Source organism: Ambystoma mexicanum, chromosome 2p (assembly GCF_040938575.1).
Source record: "Ambystoma mexicanum isolate Mex_15411 chromosome 2p, UKY_AmexF1_1, whole genome shotgun sequence".
NCBI lineage: Eukaryota > Metazoa > Chordata > Amphibia > Caudata > Ambystomatidae > Ambystoma > Ambystoma mexicanum.
The window spans coordinates 1294010692-1294024352 of record NC_090923.1 but is presented as its reverse complement, the minus strand read 5'-3'; the positions used below and the strand labels follow the sequence as shown (position 1 = coordinate 1294024352).

Genomic DNA, 13661 nt, shown 5'->3' with positions numbered 1-13661 from the left:
GGAGCCATGATTCTTTGATGGCTAGGAAGTCGAGATTATGTGCGTTGATGTCTGCAATGTCTAGGGCAGGGGACCGTAGTGATCCGGCATTGAGGAGGGCACCCTGGGCATTATGGTTTGGTATGCTATTCTTGGTGGGAATAGTAGTGGGGAGTGTTAGGCTGGGGCTAAGAGCAGCTAGGCGGGTGGATATGTCTAGGTTAGTGGTGAGGCCGACTTTGCTCAGTGGTAGATCAGATTCTCTTTAGTGTTTGTAATGTGTTTAGTTGAGGGTGCTCGGGTATAGGCTGTTCTGAGTGTAAGGAGTACGTTCCTTCTTAGGATGGCTGAGGCAGTGGTGAGAATGGTGTCTCTCGTGAGCTTAGTTCTAGATGCTATTGTTCCTGTTTCTAAGGGTGAGTAGACGGGGCGACTGGGGCTGAGGGTAGTTGGCAAGATTACCATTTTCTCTTTGTCGAACTGGTTGATCATCCTATTGCTGATTAAGGTGATTTGTCGTGGTTGTGCATTGAGGGGAGGAAGACAGTCAGCAGGATAGAACTGGAGTCAGGAGGGTGGAGAGGCATGGATAAGGATTGTGTTAGTCTGATCCTGGTCTGAGTTACTGCGTAGCCTATTGTGCAGCCTGCATGACTGTTTAACTAGGGAGTAGGCCACATTGGTTAATTTAACTGCCATGCTTCTTAATGTAGGGTGCTAAAGTAACCTGGCGTCAGAGGTCGTTTGCGTCAGCCTTTAGTTAGATTAGTCTGGTCTTGGGCAGGTATGGTATAGACAGGTGTCTAAGCGATGCATTGGCCCTAAGCTTCGGTTTATAAGCAGATGTCGCCTAGGTAGTGTACAATAAAAGAATATGGCACTATGAAGCAGTTAAAGCGCGGGGGGGGGTCGCATATGCCATACGGAGTGTTAGATACAACATTGTTAGGAACACATGGGACCTAGGCAGTATGCCAATTGTATGGGCACAATATCTAGGCAAGGTGCATGAATCAAGACATAATAAGGTTGTCTAGGGCCCAAAACATATCATTAGAATTCATGCTTATGGCACTATTATTCATACTTTTGTTAGGGGATTCAATTGGGCCTTCTGTAGCTACTGGTGAACATACATTTCCATACTTGCTTGCCACTGTATGCTCACTTGCTTTCATAGAAACATACGCACCAATCTCAGGATACAGTATCTTAACATTCTGATGATCAGACAAAGTACTAGGGTCAATATCTAAATGACATGGAGTGGATGAAATATCCCGAACGTCACCCAGATATTCAGTGACATACATCAATGGATAAATATAGTGCATTTATGGGATTTAGATGTATATCAACGCCATCGTTCACAGACCCACGGACCACTGCGATCACCGTGGCTTTTTCATCTTTTACGCCAGCAATTATACCATCAGTGATACAATCGGGTACTAACAATGGAGGGACGGTATTTTCAACATTCACCCCATGGAGCACTCAATAGATTCCCCCATTTACATTGGGCATTAACTGTGTCAAGGCTTTATTTGGTGAACTCAGCCCTATCTCTCCCTGCTCAGTTATAACAGAGTTTAGCAATGAGATTACACAGTCTAAGAATTTCACACCCAAGCACCCTAACAGTATACTCAGCTCTGCAATTATTTCCTTTGTAGCCGTTTCTTCGTTGACACGCTGAAGGGGGATGCATTTTGAGGATTTTATAGCTGTACTAAGCTTGTAAATAGTTTTCGGAGTACACGTCCGGCGGCTGCCTCGCCTAGGAAATCGCGGCCTGCACACCAGACCAGAATTCCCTGAATCCCCCCAATTCAACTGTGAACAACAATTAAACAGCTAGGACAGCGGCAGCAAGTGTGGGTTTATAATAGACACGATTTTAGACTCGCCGAAACCCTACCGGTCCTCACATTATATACTAGATGCCGTGAACGAATTGCTGGAGACCCGAATAGTAGACTCCAGGGGCTCAGTAAGAACCAAGCAAACACAGCGAATCAGAGCAACACAGACTCATCGTAGTCAATACTAACAAGTAAAGCATACAGCGCACAGTTTCCTTCCCACATCACAAGAACATCACTTTACAATCGCACTTTCACAAATGCGTGAATTATGTCCGACTGCTGCTGTGTGAAGCATCTGCTGTCGATTTAGGATTTGGCTCTGCAGATATTTTGGTTACAACCAGACACAAAGTTATAGGGGGGTCCCAAAATTTCTCCCCCCCTCCCCCTAGAGTGAATGGCGAAAAAAAAAAAAAAAAAAAACTTTGCTCACACCTACAGCCCAAACCGCTGGCCAGATTTTCACCAAATTTGCAGCAGGAGCAGCGGCTTGGTCCCGAAAGCGTGCTTTTGTAAATTTGGAGAAAATCCATCCAGTAGTTTTTTTTTTAAACAACCAAAAAGTAGGTCACAAAAAATTTGTGATATCTATGTACGCGGACACACTTCCCTGTTCGCTCCGCAGACAGGACACTGATTGGTTAATCAGCTTGCGTCATGTCCGCGGACATGCGACGTGTTCGCTGATTGGCTGGAATGAAGCGTGAGGTGCGTCAGATTTTTGGAAACGTCCGCCATCTTGGATTCGCGGACTTCGCCGCTGTCGCAGACATCGCAGTAAAAACATATTAAAAAATACAACATTGCACTTGTCAAACTTATCAAATAATCTCTGGGGAGGTGAGGGGTGATGAGGATGGGATGGGATGGGATATGGCTGCAAGAAGCAAAAATAATTTTCAAAAATAAACTGGCGTTTTTGCTGCGAAAGTCCGCAAACAGTCCGGATGTTCGCGAACAGTCCTAAAAAATTCACGGACACCTCGGCATTACAGAGTTGGTGAAATGCAGTTCTTGGATGGCAGTTTGGTGGGATTCTGTCATGAGGGGGCAAAATTAGAGGGGGGGGGTCCCAAAACATTGTAAAGGATTATAAATGTGATGCCATTTGACAAATCTACACAAAGGTTTGCAAAAACATTATAGATCTAGATATAGATGTTTTCGTAAAGTCTGAATGGATTTTGTCAAGTGGGGGCTAGGTTATATGATGATTGTATGTGCATACATTTGACACTTTTGAAAAAATAAAACATGAGTGGATTTCCAGCAAACTTGCGTAAGGAGCATTGGCAAGGACCTACAAGCATGGCTTTGCAAATGTGCCAGTATTTTATTATTTGACAAGTGTCATAATGTAGCCACAAAAAAATAGCGGTATACCTTTGGTGACTGAGGGGTTGCCTGTGGCCATGGGAAGTGGCCAGATTGTCCGGGTCATGGAATAAGGTCATGATCCGGACAATCTGGCTACTGGCCATGACCGCAAGGGACAAAACATAGGATTAAAGTGGCCATGTCCACCTGGGACTGGCATTGTGGTAAAGTTATTCAAAATTAGGATAGATCTGAAAGGGAAGAAAAATGTGCTTGTGGTAATATGGTCATAGGGTCCTCTTTTTGCTTTCTGCAGGCTCCCCTTCCATTTCCATGGTGGCCATCTTGGAAACGGATTTTCCTTCCTACACCGGGACACCACAGGCCACAGGCATCCCGGTGTAGGAAGAAAAATCTTTTTAGCATCCCGGGTTCCCGCTTTGGGAACCTAGGTTGCTAATGACCTTCATCCCCCATTTCAGGGGCTGGAATGGGGGTGATAATGGTCCAGAGTCCTCGTTACCCAACCTCGCTTTGCTGTTACGCTCACCTGGTATCCACGGGACGCCACCCAGCCCTGGTTGGACGATTTGCACTCTTGAATCCTGTCCCGGTCCCTTGGTAAGGCCTCTGGTTAAAGATGGGTCTGCAATATAGGAGAGCTGGATTCAATACCAGATTGTCTTTATGTTTTCCCACCTCCCTTGGCCTCAACTTCTTCCTCCCCCTTGTGCCCTCTGCTCACCTTAATATTGTAAAAGGTGGATTCTCTGTCCTGCTCCTCGTGGCAGGGGCACGTAGATGTGGGGGTGAGCAGCGACCAAGTTACTTCACTGGTGCAAGCCCCCCCTGTGGGAAACCAGGCCTGCTGCGGCTCTGTCGGTTTGCTGCTTTACAGTCTTTATATGCAGTGCTTATGTTCCTCTTAGTTCGAATAATGTCTTGCTTCTTTCCTTTTAGGTATGGAAAAGTATTTCGGTGTTGTCATGAAGTTTGAATAGGAGCATGGGCCGGTAAGCGAAAGCGCGGTGTGCGCGATGCTGTCGGTGACTAATGCGCGGTGCTTTTTCGCCTTTTATATTGCTAACCTGTGTCTTTTCTCTCCTTGCAGGTTGCGATGTTCCTCGCTGAGCGCAGAATGTTCCAGCAATGATACTGACCAAGAGATGACTACCCGGGTAAGAATTGTGTGGCTTTCTTCATTCGGGAGGAAATGCGAGTAAACGCTTACTAATGCTGTCTTTCTTTCGCCTCTTTCCAGGTTATGGTACTCGGGGATGCATGCAGTGCGCTGCCCACAGCAGAATAACACAAAGAATGTTCTGCTGTTTGAGTGCGGTTTAAATAGTCTCAGGTAAAGTAGTCTAGGTAAAATATTCTGAGGCCTGCCACACCCAAAGTAGTCCAGGTAAAGGAGTCCCAAGCCTGCCACACCCAAAGTAGTCCAGGTAAAGTAGTCCCAGGCCTGCCACACCCAAAAGACTAGACCGCATAGCTCAGTTCCTTGTAACTGAGCTATGTATGTGTCTCATGTTGGCTGAACCCCCCCGCCCCAATCCCCCAAGTAAATAGTCCCATTCTAATGTTGGTCTTCATGATGGTTATGAGCCTGGCGCCAAAGGCGCCAGGACTGACTCCAAGAGAGTCTTGGGTGAGGTTTTAAGGCTTTTGACCTGGCCCTAACTGGAAGGCTGACTTGCTAGTGAGGGCCAGGGACAAGGGTCATGACATTTGCTTGGGCTGATAACTTGGGCTGATGGGCCGGTATCCACCGTTCCAGTCCCGGGAACGGAGGATGAATGCCACAAAATTCCCATTAGCATAACAAAATGCAAATGGAAATGTTGGAAAATCTTATTGAGTCTATGTACTTTACTGAGAAATATAAAGTAGATGGAGTCTATACTTTTTTTTAGTTCTATTTTTTAACTGTGAAAGGTGGTTCCTAAAGGAACATGTCTTGTTTTTGGATGTATTTTTTTTGGCAGGAGATCTGAGAACGAAAGGTGGGGCGGGAATCAGTAGAAAATGCAGTTCTGTTAATGGATAATGAGTAGGAATAGGTGTTGGAGCTGTGCAAGGGAAATTTTGAAGTTGAAAGTTCCTAGATCAGTAGAAAATGCAGTTCTGAACTGTCCGCGAAGTAGAAATCTTATCATGAAGTGCGGACAGGTTCTCGGACAGGTCATTATGCCGCGTGCCAGCCTATGGTCATGTGGCACTGTCCGGAAGGTCCGTTATGAAGTCAGATGTTCGTAGAAGGCTACGGATGCAAAACTAGTTGACTTAGTTGCAAAAAGTTTATAGAAGTGTTAAAAATTATTCCAGAAGGTGGGAAATGGCAGAGTTTTAAGGTGACACTTTGTAAAAATAGCATGGACTGGTAAAAAACTATGAAATTCACTGAAAAAAAAATACCTTATTAAGGGGGCGTTATGGTTCAGTTGGACTAATTAAAACCTATGAAAAAAAATACTTTGTTAAAGGGACGTTATGGTTTCAAGTAAAATCGAAAAAACCCCAGAAATGTGCCGGTTATGGTAAGCTAAACATCCATAACTCGCGCCACTGCTAAAACTATTGATGACATCACATATCTGGGCCACTTGTTTTTGTTTGACATATATAGGCCAGGTGGATTTGTTCACTGGCAGTCTGAATAATAAAATTGAAAAAGGTGCTATATATCTAGACGTTAACCTTGTCATATGTTCTTTAAGTACTTTCCTTAGGGTTTGGTCTCAGCTCATGGTGCACATACATGGGGAAATGAGCAGGCCTCAAACACAATTCATTTGCATACATGAAGATAATGTCATTAACATTTTCTGATGATGCAGTTTCTTTCTTCCTTACTTTCCCTGTATGTGCCTCTGATTTGTATGCATTGTGGTTCGTCATATGTATTGTTTGTACTAGCACAAGTGCAGCAAGTCTTGAATTGTTAGTTAGTTATTACATGTTTAACATTACTCAAAACTTTGATACGGTAGCATTCATTATGGTACTATCCAAAATTACAAGATTATAAATAGTGTACTTCTATGGTGCATGCTGCAGTCATTGCCTATGTTTACATACGATTAGGTTTCTGTATTAACGACAACACTCCAATACAATTATATTAGATGAGTACATTCTTTAATACATTAAGTAGTCCATGATAGGTCTCCCGATCACCCCTGACACCTTTGTACCAACAATATAAACACAACTCCTTGTAGGGACTTTTCATCAAAATTTCACGTGATGTCATCAAAGACATTTGTGATGTCAACTTTGATGTCCTGGGTGTTAGTCTTAGCAGTGCCCGGTGGTGGCACGAGTTATGGTTGTTTATCTTACCATAACTGGCGAATTTCTGGGGTTTTTCAATTATACTTGAAACCATAACATCCACTTAAAGTTTTTTCCTTGAATATATATACACACACACACAGAAGAAGCACATCCAATGAGGGCTGCTAGACTTGTAATGGCTCTGAACACACATCTCATCTGGGTTCTTATACTTGTAATTGCATACAGTGCTGGTAAAGCATCTGCATTCAGGCAGGTACTGCATCTGGTGAGCCACATCTCTAACTCTATAATTCCCAACCTAATGACCAAAAGTAGGTTCTATTCTAAGGATTTTATTTTTATAGCGCCAACACGCCTGCAGGCCTCAGGCCGCTCACTGACAAACCACAAAAAACAGGCAAGGAAGCCAGGGCAGTGAGCTAGGATTGAGAAACAAGAAGGAGAGTCCTAAATTCCTCCTCCATCAAACAGATAGGTTTTCAAAGCCTTTCTAAACAGGGCAGTTGACAGCAACTGCCTAATAGAGTGGGGAAGATCATTCCAGACCCTTGGAGCCAAGGCATTAAAACTCAGTCCTTCGGATCTCTTGAATTTTCGCAAACTGAGATTGCATGCAAGTCATTTGTATACCAAGCAAGATGCTTTAAAGTGAATCCTCGGATGAAGAGGGAGCCCATGTACCTTCTTGCGGGCAGCAGAGTTATGATCTCTGCGTCGGATACGACAGACCACTCCAACTACAAATCTGAATAACCTGGAACTTTTTCACACTGGCTTGTGAAGTGCCAACCATTGCAGTAATCCAGCCTGGCGTTTATTGTGGCTGTGGCTATGAAGGCCCCGTTTTCCTCTTACAGATAAGGTTATATTTGTCATAGTAATTGCATCATATATATGCATCGAAGTCGAGAGACACGATTGTTGAAGTTTAAGTTACATTCAAAGACAACCCCCAGTGTTTTTACGAGGTTGGAAACTTGTATACTAGCACCCCCTATTACGAATGCCTCATACTCTGGTTCCAATTGCCTTAACTTTGCAGCGCTACAGAGAATCAGGATCTCGGTCTTCTTATGGTTCAAAGCCAGAAAGTTGTCTTCCAACCATCAAATATCCTGCCGACCATCAATGAGTCGGCTTCATAGGATCAAGACAGTTCCAGGATGATCCAAGTGTCATCAGCATAATTTGCAAATTTGACACCCAGACCATCCAAGAGATCAAAAGGGGGTTTTGAGTAGATATTACACAACAAGGGGGAAACACTAGATCCCTGTGGTACTCCACAGGGAAGTAGGACCTCTTGCGACCTAGCGTCTCCCCTTGCTACCTTGGCTTTCCTGGGTCCAAGAAACGATCTGAACCAGTTCACCGCCAACTGAGAGCAATTTCCAACCTCGGCTAGCCTGACCGCCATCCTATCATGGTTCACCAGATCCAATGCGGCAGACAGATGCAAAAACAGCAGCATGGCCAGTCCACCTTGAGCTACAATTTCAGCAAGGCGGACTTACATCCACCAATGCCGTTTCCGTCCCATACTTCTTCCTAACGCCAGACTGACCCTTCGATAGAAGTCCCCTCTCTTCTACAAAGACTTCTTACTGAGTACAAGTTACTTTATCTATAATCTTTAACAAGAAAGGGACATTTGTTATGGGGTGATAATTAAAGGGTGCGATTGAGGCTAAACCCTCCTTCTTTAACAGTGGAGTAATCCAAACTTCCTTCATATAGTCTGGAACGATCCCCTCCTGGAAGGAACGGTTGGTTAATGAACAATGTGACTGGTACCGCAAAGGTGGAGAAATATTCCTTAAAGTATGAAGCTGGGAAAATATCACCCTTACATGATCCATTTTTGCAACCATTGTAGACACATCAAGAACTGTAACCTGCTTCAATGCAAACGCATCAGCGCCACTATCCTCTTTAGGGCAGATGCCATTAGCGTCCATGCCTATAACTTGACTAGTGTGAGGGTGTGTTAGTATGCGCCCTTTATGTTGACTAACCTTCAGGGTAAAGCCGACATGAATCTGTTGACACCATACATCAGCCACAATTAGGTGTGACTCAGATGTCTTCCTTTTTAGCTCTTTCAGAATATTAAAGAGCTCCCTAGTGGTAAGATACGTTCTTCCAACTTCCAGTGTCGTTTTTGTAGGGTTTTTGCACCAGCCTCTTTCAGATGCACGTTTAAGTTGCCTTGTTGCCAGAATGTCGGGGGAGAACTACTGGTTAGCACTTCTTTTTTTTTTTTATTAACGAAGGCTTGAGAGGTGCAAGTTTGTCACAGGCATCATTAAGTATGTCTCGTACCCGAGCAGAGAATGACTCCAGTGAGCGGTTGCCCTCTAAAGGTAGTAATTGAGTAGATACAATATAGTTAAAGGTTTGCACACATCTAAAAAAGGAGCACCCAATGGTAAAGCTGCACTGGATTTGTAAATGGAAAAAGGCATTTTCAGCTTTTAAAATATTTATTGGTGCAATGTCAAAAGACAAAAAGAAAAGAAAGAGCATCTCTGAACCGAAGCAATACAGGAGAACAAAGTAAGGGGGTGGGGAAAAGAGGCCTCGAGAACAACCCAAAACAAGAATTCAAGCAACAGGAAGAGAGTCCAATGAAAAAGAAAGTGAGAAGGGAAACAGAGGTAAATAATAGGACACACAAAGAAAACACAGATCAACAGCAGACAGGGGGATCTGGATATAGAAAATCCAAATTAGAGAAAGGCAGGCCAATAACATGAGAGGCAGTGTGAGTAGCAACCACAACAGAGTACATGAAAAAATGGATATAGCCAGAAGAATGACTTGAGAGAGGAAGAGGAGTTATATCAAAAAGATATAGCACAATGTAGGAGGGAAACAGCAATAATAGAATGCAGAGATGGGAGAGGAAGAGTGACTGAGCAACAGTCAACACAGGGAAGGGTGAGGCGGGAAATTGGTGCTGGGAAGAGAAGGACTAATCTGAGCAGTGATACGTACTGTTGGATCTTGGGGAAGGCAGGTGGTTATGCCAGGATGTGGAGGGGGGGCTGAGGAAATTAGAAGTAGAAAGAGGGTTCCTGTGCAGAGGTGGGACACCTCATTGATAAGCGCTGGGACGAGGAAGAGAAGGACTTGGAGAAATGAAGATTACCGCAAGTAATCTGAGCATGATCATGCGACAGTCACAGAATTGGATTGTATGTCGGTTTCCAAAGTGCAAATGTTTACCATTCTGCAATGTCTTAAGCAATACCACGGATCACGCAATCTTGAACCAGTGTCCTCTAAATCCAGAATCTGGAATTCTGTCACACCCAGACCGACTGGAGCATTACAGAGTCATACCAATACCAGCTGGAGACACTATATTAAATAGTAAACATTATAGAATATATAAGCCACTCTTTTCAGCTATACAAGAAATGTAGCCAACAGACGCAATTAAACTAACCTCTCAAACGTCTATAGAAGCGATTCGTACATCTACCAAATTTTCGAAAAGTGGTTTTCAATATTTAACCTTAGAAGAGAAGGTCACACTTACTCATTGTGAGCGGAAGCAATACAACTTTGGTTTCTAGACCTCAAACACCATTCTTGAATTTCCAATTGCAAAGTGCCATGGGAGCTCGTTGTAACAAGTGCACCTATGCGCAAAGGAGAGAAAGACATGGGTGCAGCCAGCATCTGCTCATGTGCCCTGCCATTAATGTACAGAGGATTCAAATCTGTGTCTACCGCCCCATCGCTACCCATGACAATCACTCGCATGAAGAGATCAGCCTTCTTATCTATCCACTGGCAGGCAGTGCCACCGCACCTAGGATCGGGGCCAAGACGTGGCGAACACGTGAGCAGGCAGGGTCACGAATGCACGCACCGCAGGTGGCGGGTTGGCATAAAACGTCAAAGGGTTCACAGTAATCAAATGTGCGCATTTTGACACGAAACTCACGCTTTGAAAAATCTAATGAACGTGTTTGAATGGCAAAAATTTAGCCTGCACGGAATGGTGCTACGCACAAAACCAAGGACTTGGACATTGTGCGCACTGAGGTCTCGGGGCGAGTGGCGCGTTATAAGAAACAAAAGAAATAAATACATTAGTTATGGCATGTGCAGGAACCCATCCCACGCTGCACTTTTGAACGAGCTACATTATAGTCCCTCTACCACCACCAAAAGCTCATGCTAATCATCCCTTTCTGAAGTCTGACACTCCCAAGGCCAGCACTTGAAGGATGCCGCCACGTCAGAGGGGACCAGGCTATCTAATCGAGTGTCGAATTGACACGAACCCACTTTCTGATCCCTCAAACCCGCACGGACGGGCAAAAGAGACGGAAGGAAAGGTCGAGGTTAACAGTACAGTCGCACCTGTATGGTCAGACAAAATAAATCAACGGCCCAGGTGTGGCGTATACATTGCAAACACTACCGTCGCATATATACGGAATGTTTGCAACACCCGTCTCTTAATCCCCCCGTTTTGTTTTTACAGATATTGTTAATCGATTACACTCAGTCGAATAAAGCAATGTTGCGTCCAACTGAGCAATTCTGCATCCAATACGAAAGAATGTGGGCAAACTGAAGATTTGCCAAAGTTATGCAAACACTGCAATATGCAAACACTACAGCCAAATGAATTTTAGTGGCACGGGTAGAAGTCGGTTAAGTGAAATAAACTCGACTAATGACGCACAATGCCAAGAAACTACCCCGTAGAGACCAGTGGCACCATAAAATCACGCACTCGATTAATCTACTAACACTGAAGTGTGCTTTTCACAACTCCCTGCCACTACGGTGTGAGTTCTGACCCAAGCACAGTCTCATTTATGTAGAACTACGCACGAACAAAGCTATCGAGGTTAGGGATGACTAAAGTTTAAAGTTTAAAACAGGCGTGGCTCGCTCCCACATAGGATACTGCTGCCATACTGCAAAAGAATAATGCATGTATTAAGACAAATGACCCACCTGAGAAAAAAAAAAACAAAAAAAAAAAAAAAAACACACACCTCAGTTTTACAGAATGTTATGTTTCAAAAAAGTGCTACATTACAATGCACTCGCAATTTTGCTGGTGGGTATAAGGCAATGCAGGTACAAGGTTGTCTAAAGATGGGTCATATTGTGAGTCACCACCAAAAAAGAAGCGAGATGTTGAGTAGCAGGCAGTGTAAATTTGCAACGGGTTGCCCGATCCCTCATTTTTAAGGTGTCCGGTCTAGCCGAGGAAATGTGACAGGTGCTAGAGAGAGGCAGCATGAAATAAAGTTTGAGAAATATGTTTGCACGCGTTTTACCAACAATTAGGTACAGAAAAAGCTGCACGAATCTAAAGTCAGTGCTGCAACATGCCTCGAGAAATAACATCACCAGACATAGGATCCTTTGGGCACATATTGGACGGGCCAGTAGTGCTGAAAGATGCTTGACATTGCCGGAACGAACTTAAATAGGACCGGCGCCCGCCAACTGGAACTCAATCAGATGAGTAAACTATTCTCCCCTAGGTAAGTTAGGCATGTTGGGCGCCATGGATATTTCACATAATGCAAGATCAACGACTCCCTTCATTTCGACGATGGCTTCATCTAGCAGGCTATCGTGGCTGTGGGAAATGCCCACATTTTGTGTAGATGTCCAGTCTGCATGATGTATGGAGCAGGTCTGGGAAGCCCCGCATTTTAAATTGCCCCCCTGATCCAGGGAGACTCCTTGCTTTGCAAGATCGGAAGTTCACAGCTCGCATTAACTGCTAAAAACAAGGATTTGCTCTACTCCAAAGGCAGAACACGATCACTGGACAAGAGAGCCAATTTATGCTGTGACCCAACAAAAAACGTGAACTGAAGAAGGTTGGAAGGCAAGGTAACCATGTCCCTGGATCTGACAGGTAATGCACATTTAAGCCTCTGTGTCTGCAGGTTTGTCTTACCGGCGCAAGACCTGGTCTTCCATATCTTAAGCAGCAGGATAATAATAGCTGCCAGGTGCGACAAATCTCCGGTGAGTCTGAAGATGTTCATGTTAAAGTTGTTTCTGTGACGAGGGCCCTGCAATGGAGAAGCTGACGTGCTGCACACCTGGCAGTGAAGGGGGCCCGGCTCTTTGCAGCAACTGGGGTAGGTCTGAAAATGGCGAGCAGGGAGCGACGTGGCCCGGGGACGTGGCCAAACACAGTGTGGTGGAAAGAGGACTCCGAAACAGTACCGCCCCGGCGACGCACAGCTGCATGGCGGACATGTTGAAACGGGCAAATTCACCCGCACAGCGACAATTAAGAGTGAAATTGCAAACACTTTATCTGTTTTTAGAAATAAACATTACTTAATAAGTAAACTGTCATTTGAACGATACATGAGTTCGTAGATTTAATAAAACAATGTATATTTATTTATATAATATTATACTGGCTGAATCACGTTTCAAATTAGATTTTTTTTTTTTATTTTTTTTTTTAATCCTAAATTAAATTAGAATTTTAAATAATGAGCTACGGTTACATATTATCCTTATATGCTTACTCTGTTAATTAACCTGGGAACGTTTATTCAGACGGCTCACCATTTCTAGATGGCCACTTGTTAACGTAGAATTGTCGTTGGGTAAAGATGGCATTTACCCAATTTAGCTAGTTTCGATGCTTTTGATTTGAGAGCAGAAGCCATGTCTGTTTGCAGCTATTTCAAACGTATTGGGTTTATTATTTTATGCACATCATTTAAAACATGCAATTGATGTTGCGATCATGGGCTAATTAATATATTAATTAAAAATACATTCTATTAAAACTCTCGTAAATCGTTAAGAAATCTATACATTGATGAATATTGTATCACATGACAGGAATCATTAAACTGAATATTCGAATAGGTTTGGTAGTCGGTATTCTTGTACCACGGCATGTAAATTCAAAGAGAGGTACTCAAAATCAAGATGGCCGTCTAGGTGACAACCACTCAGGCGCACTCCAGGGTTTCTCATTCCTCTCCTTCCCTTTTCTAAGGCCAGATGACACATGCAAACACACACACAGCTTGGTCTAGCGAAGCAACCAAACAGCCAATGATTGCTGACCACCGAAGCAGCCATACAAATCAAATGTAGAGAACGAACGAAAGGAGCGTCAGCTCGATTGCAATTTTAGCGGCCGTTTCGGCATAGAAATTCTGTTGTCATTAC

The 13661-nt window shown here is 43.9% G+C and overlaps 1 protein-coding gene across 1 annotated transcript in view; it reads right to left on the bottom strand.

The window, feature by feature from the left end:
• Positions 1–12704, bottom strand: part of KDELR2 (KDEL endoplasmic reticulum protein retention receptor 2) — a 158518-nt gene extending 145814 nt beyond the window's left edge. Inside the window, exon 1 of the mRNA XM_069645620.1 lies at positions 12415–12704. Coding sequence (XP_069501721.1) covers positions 12415–12505 — 91 coding nt within the window. The 5' untranslated portion in view covers positions 12506–12704. The remainder of the gene's footprint in view (positions 1–12414) is intronic.
• Positions 12705–13661: the final 957 nt, after the last annotated feature.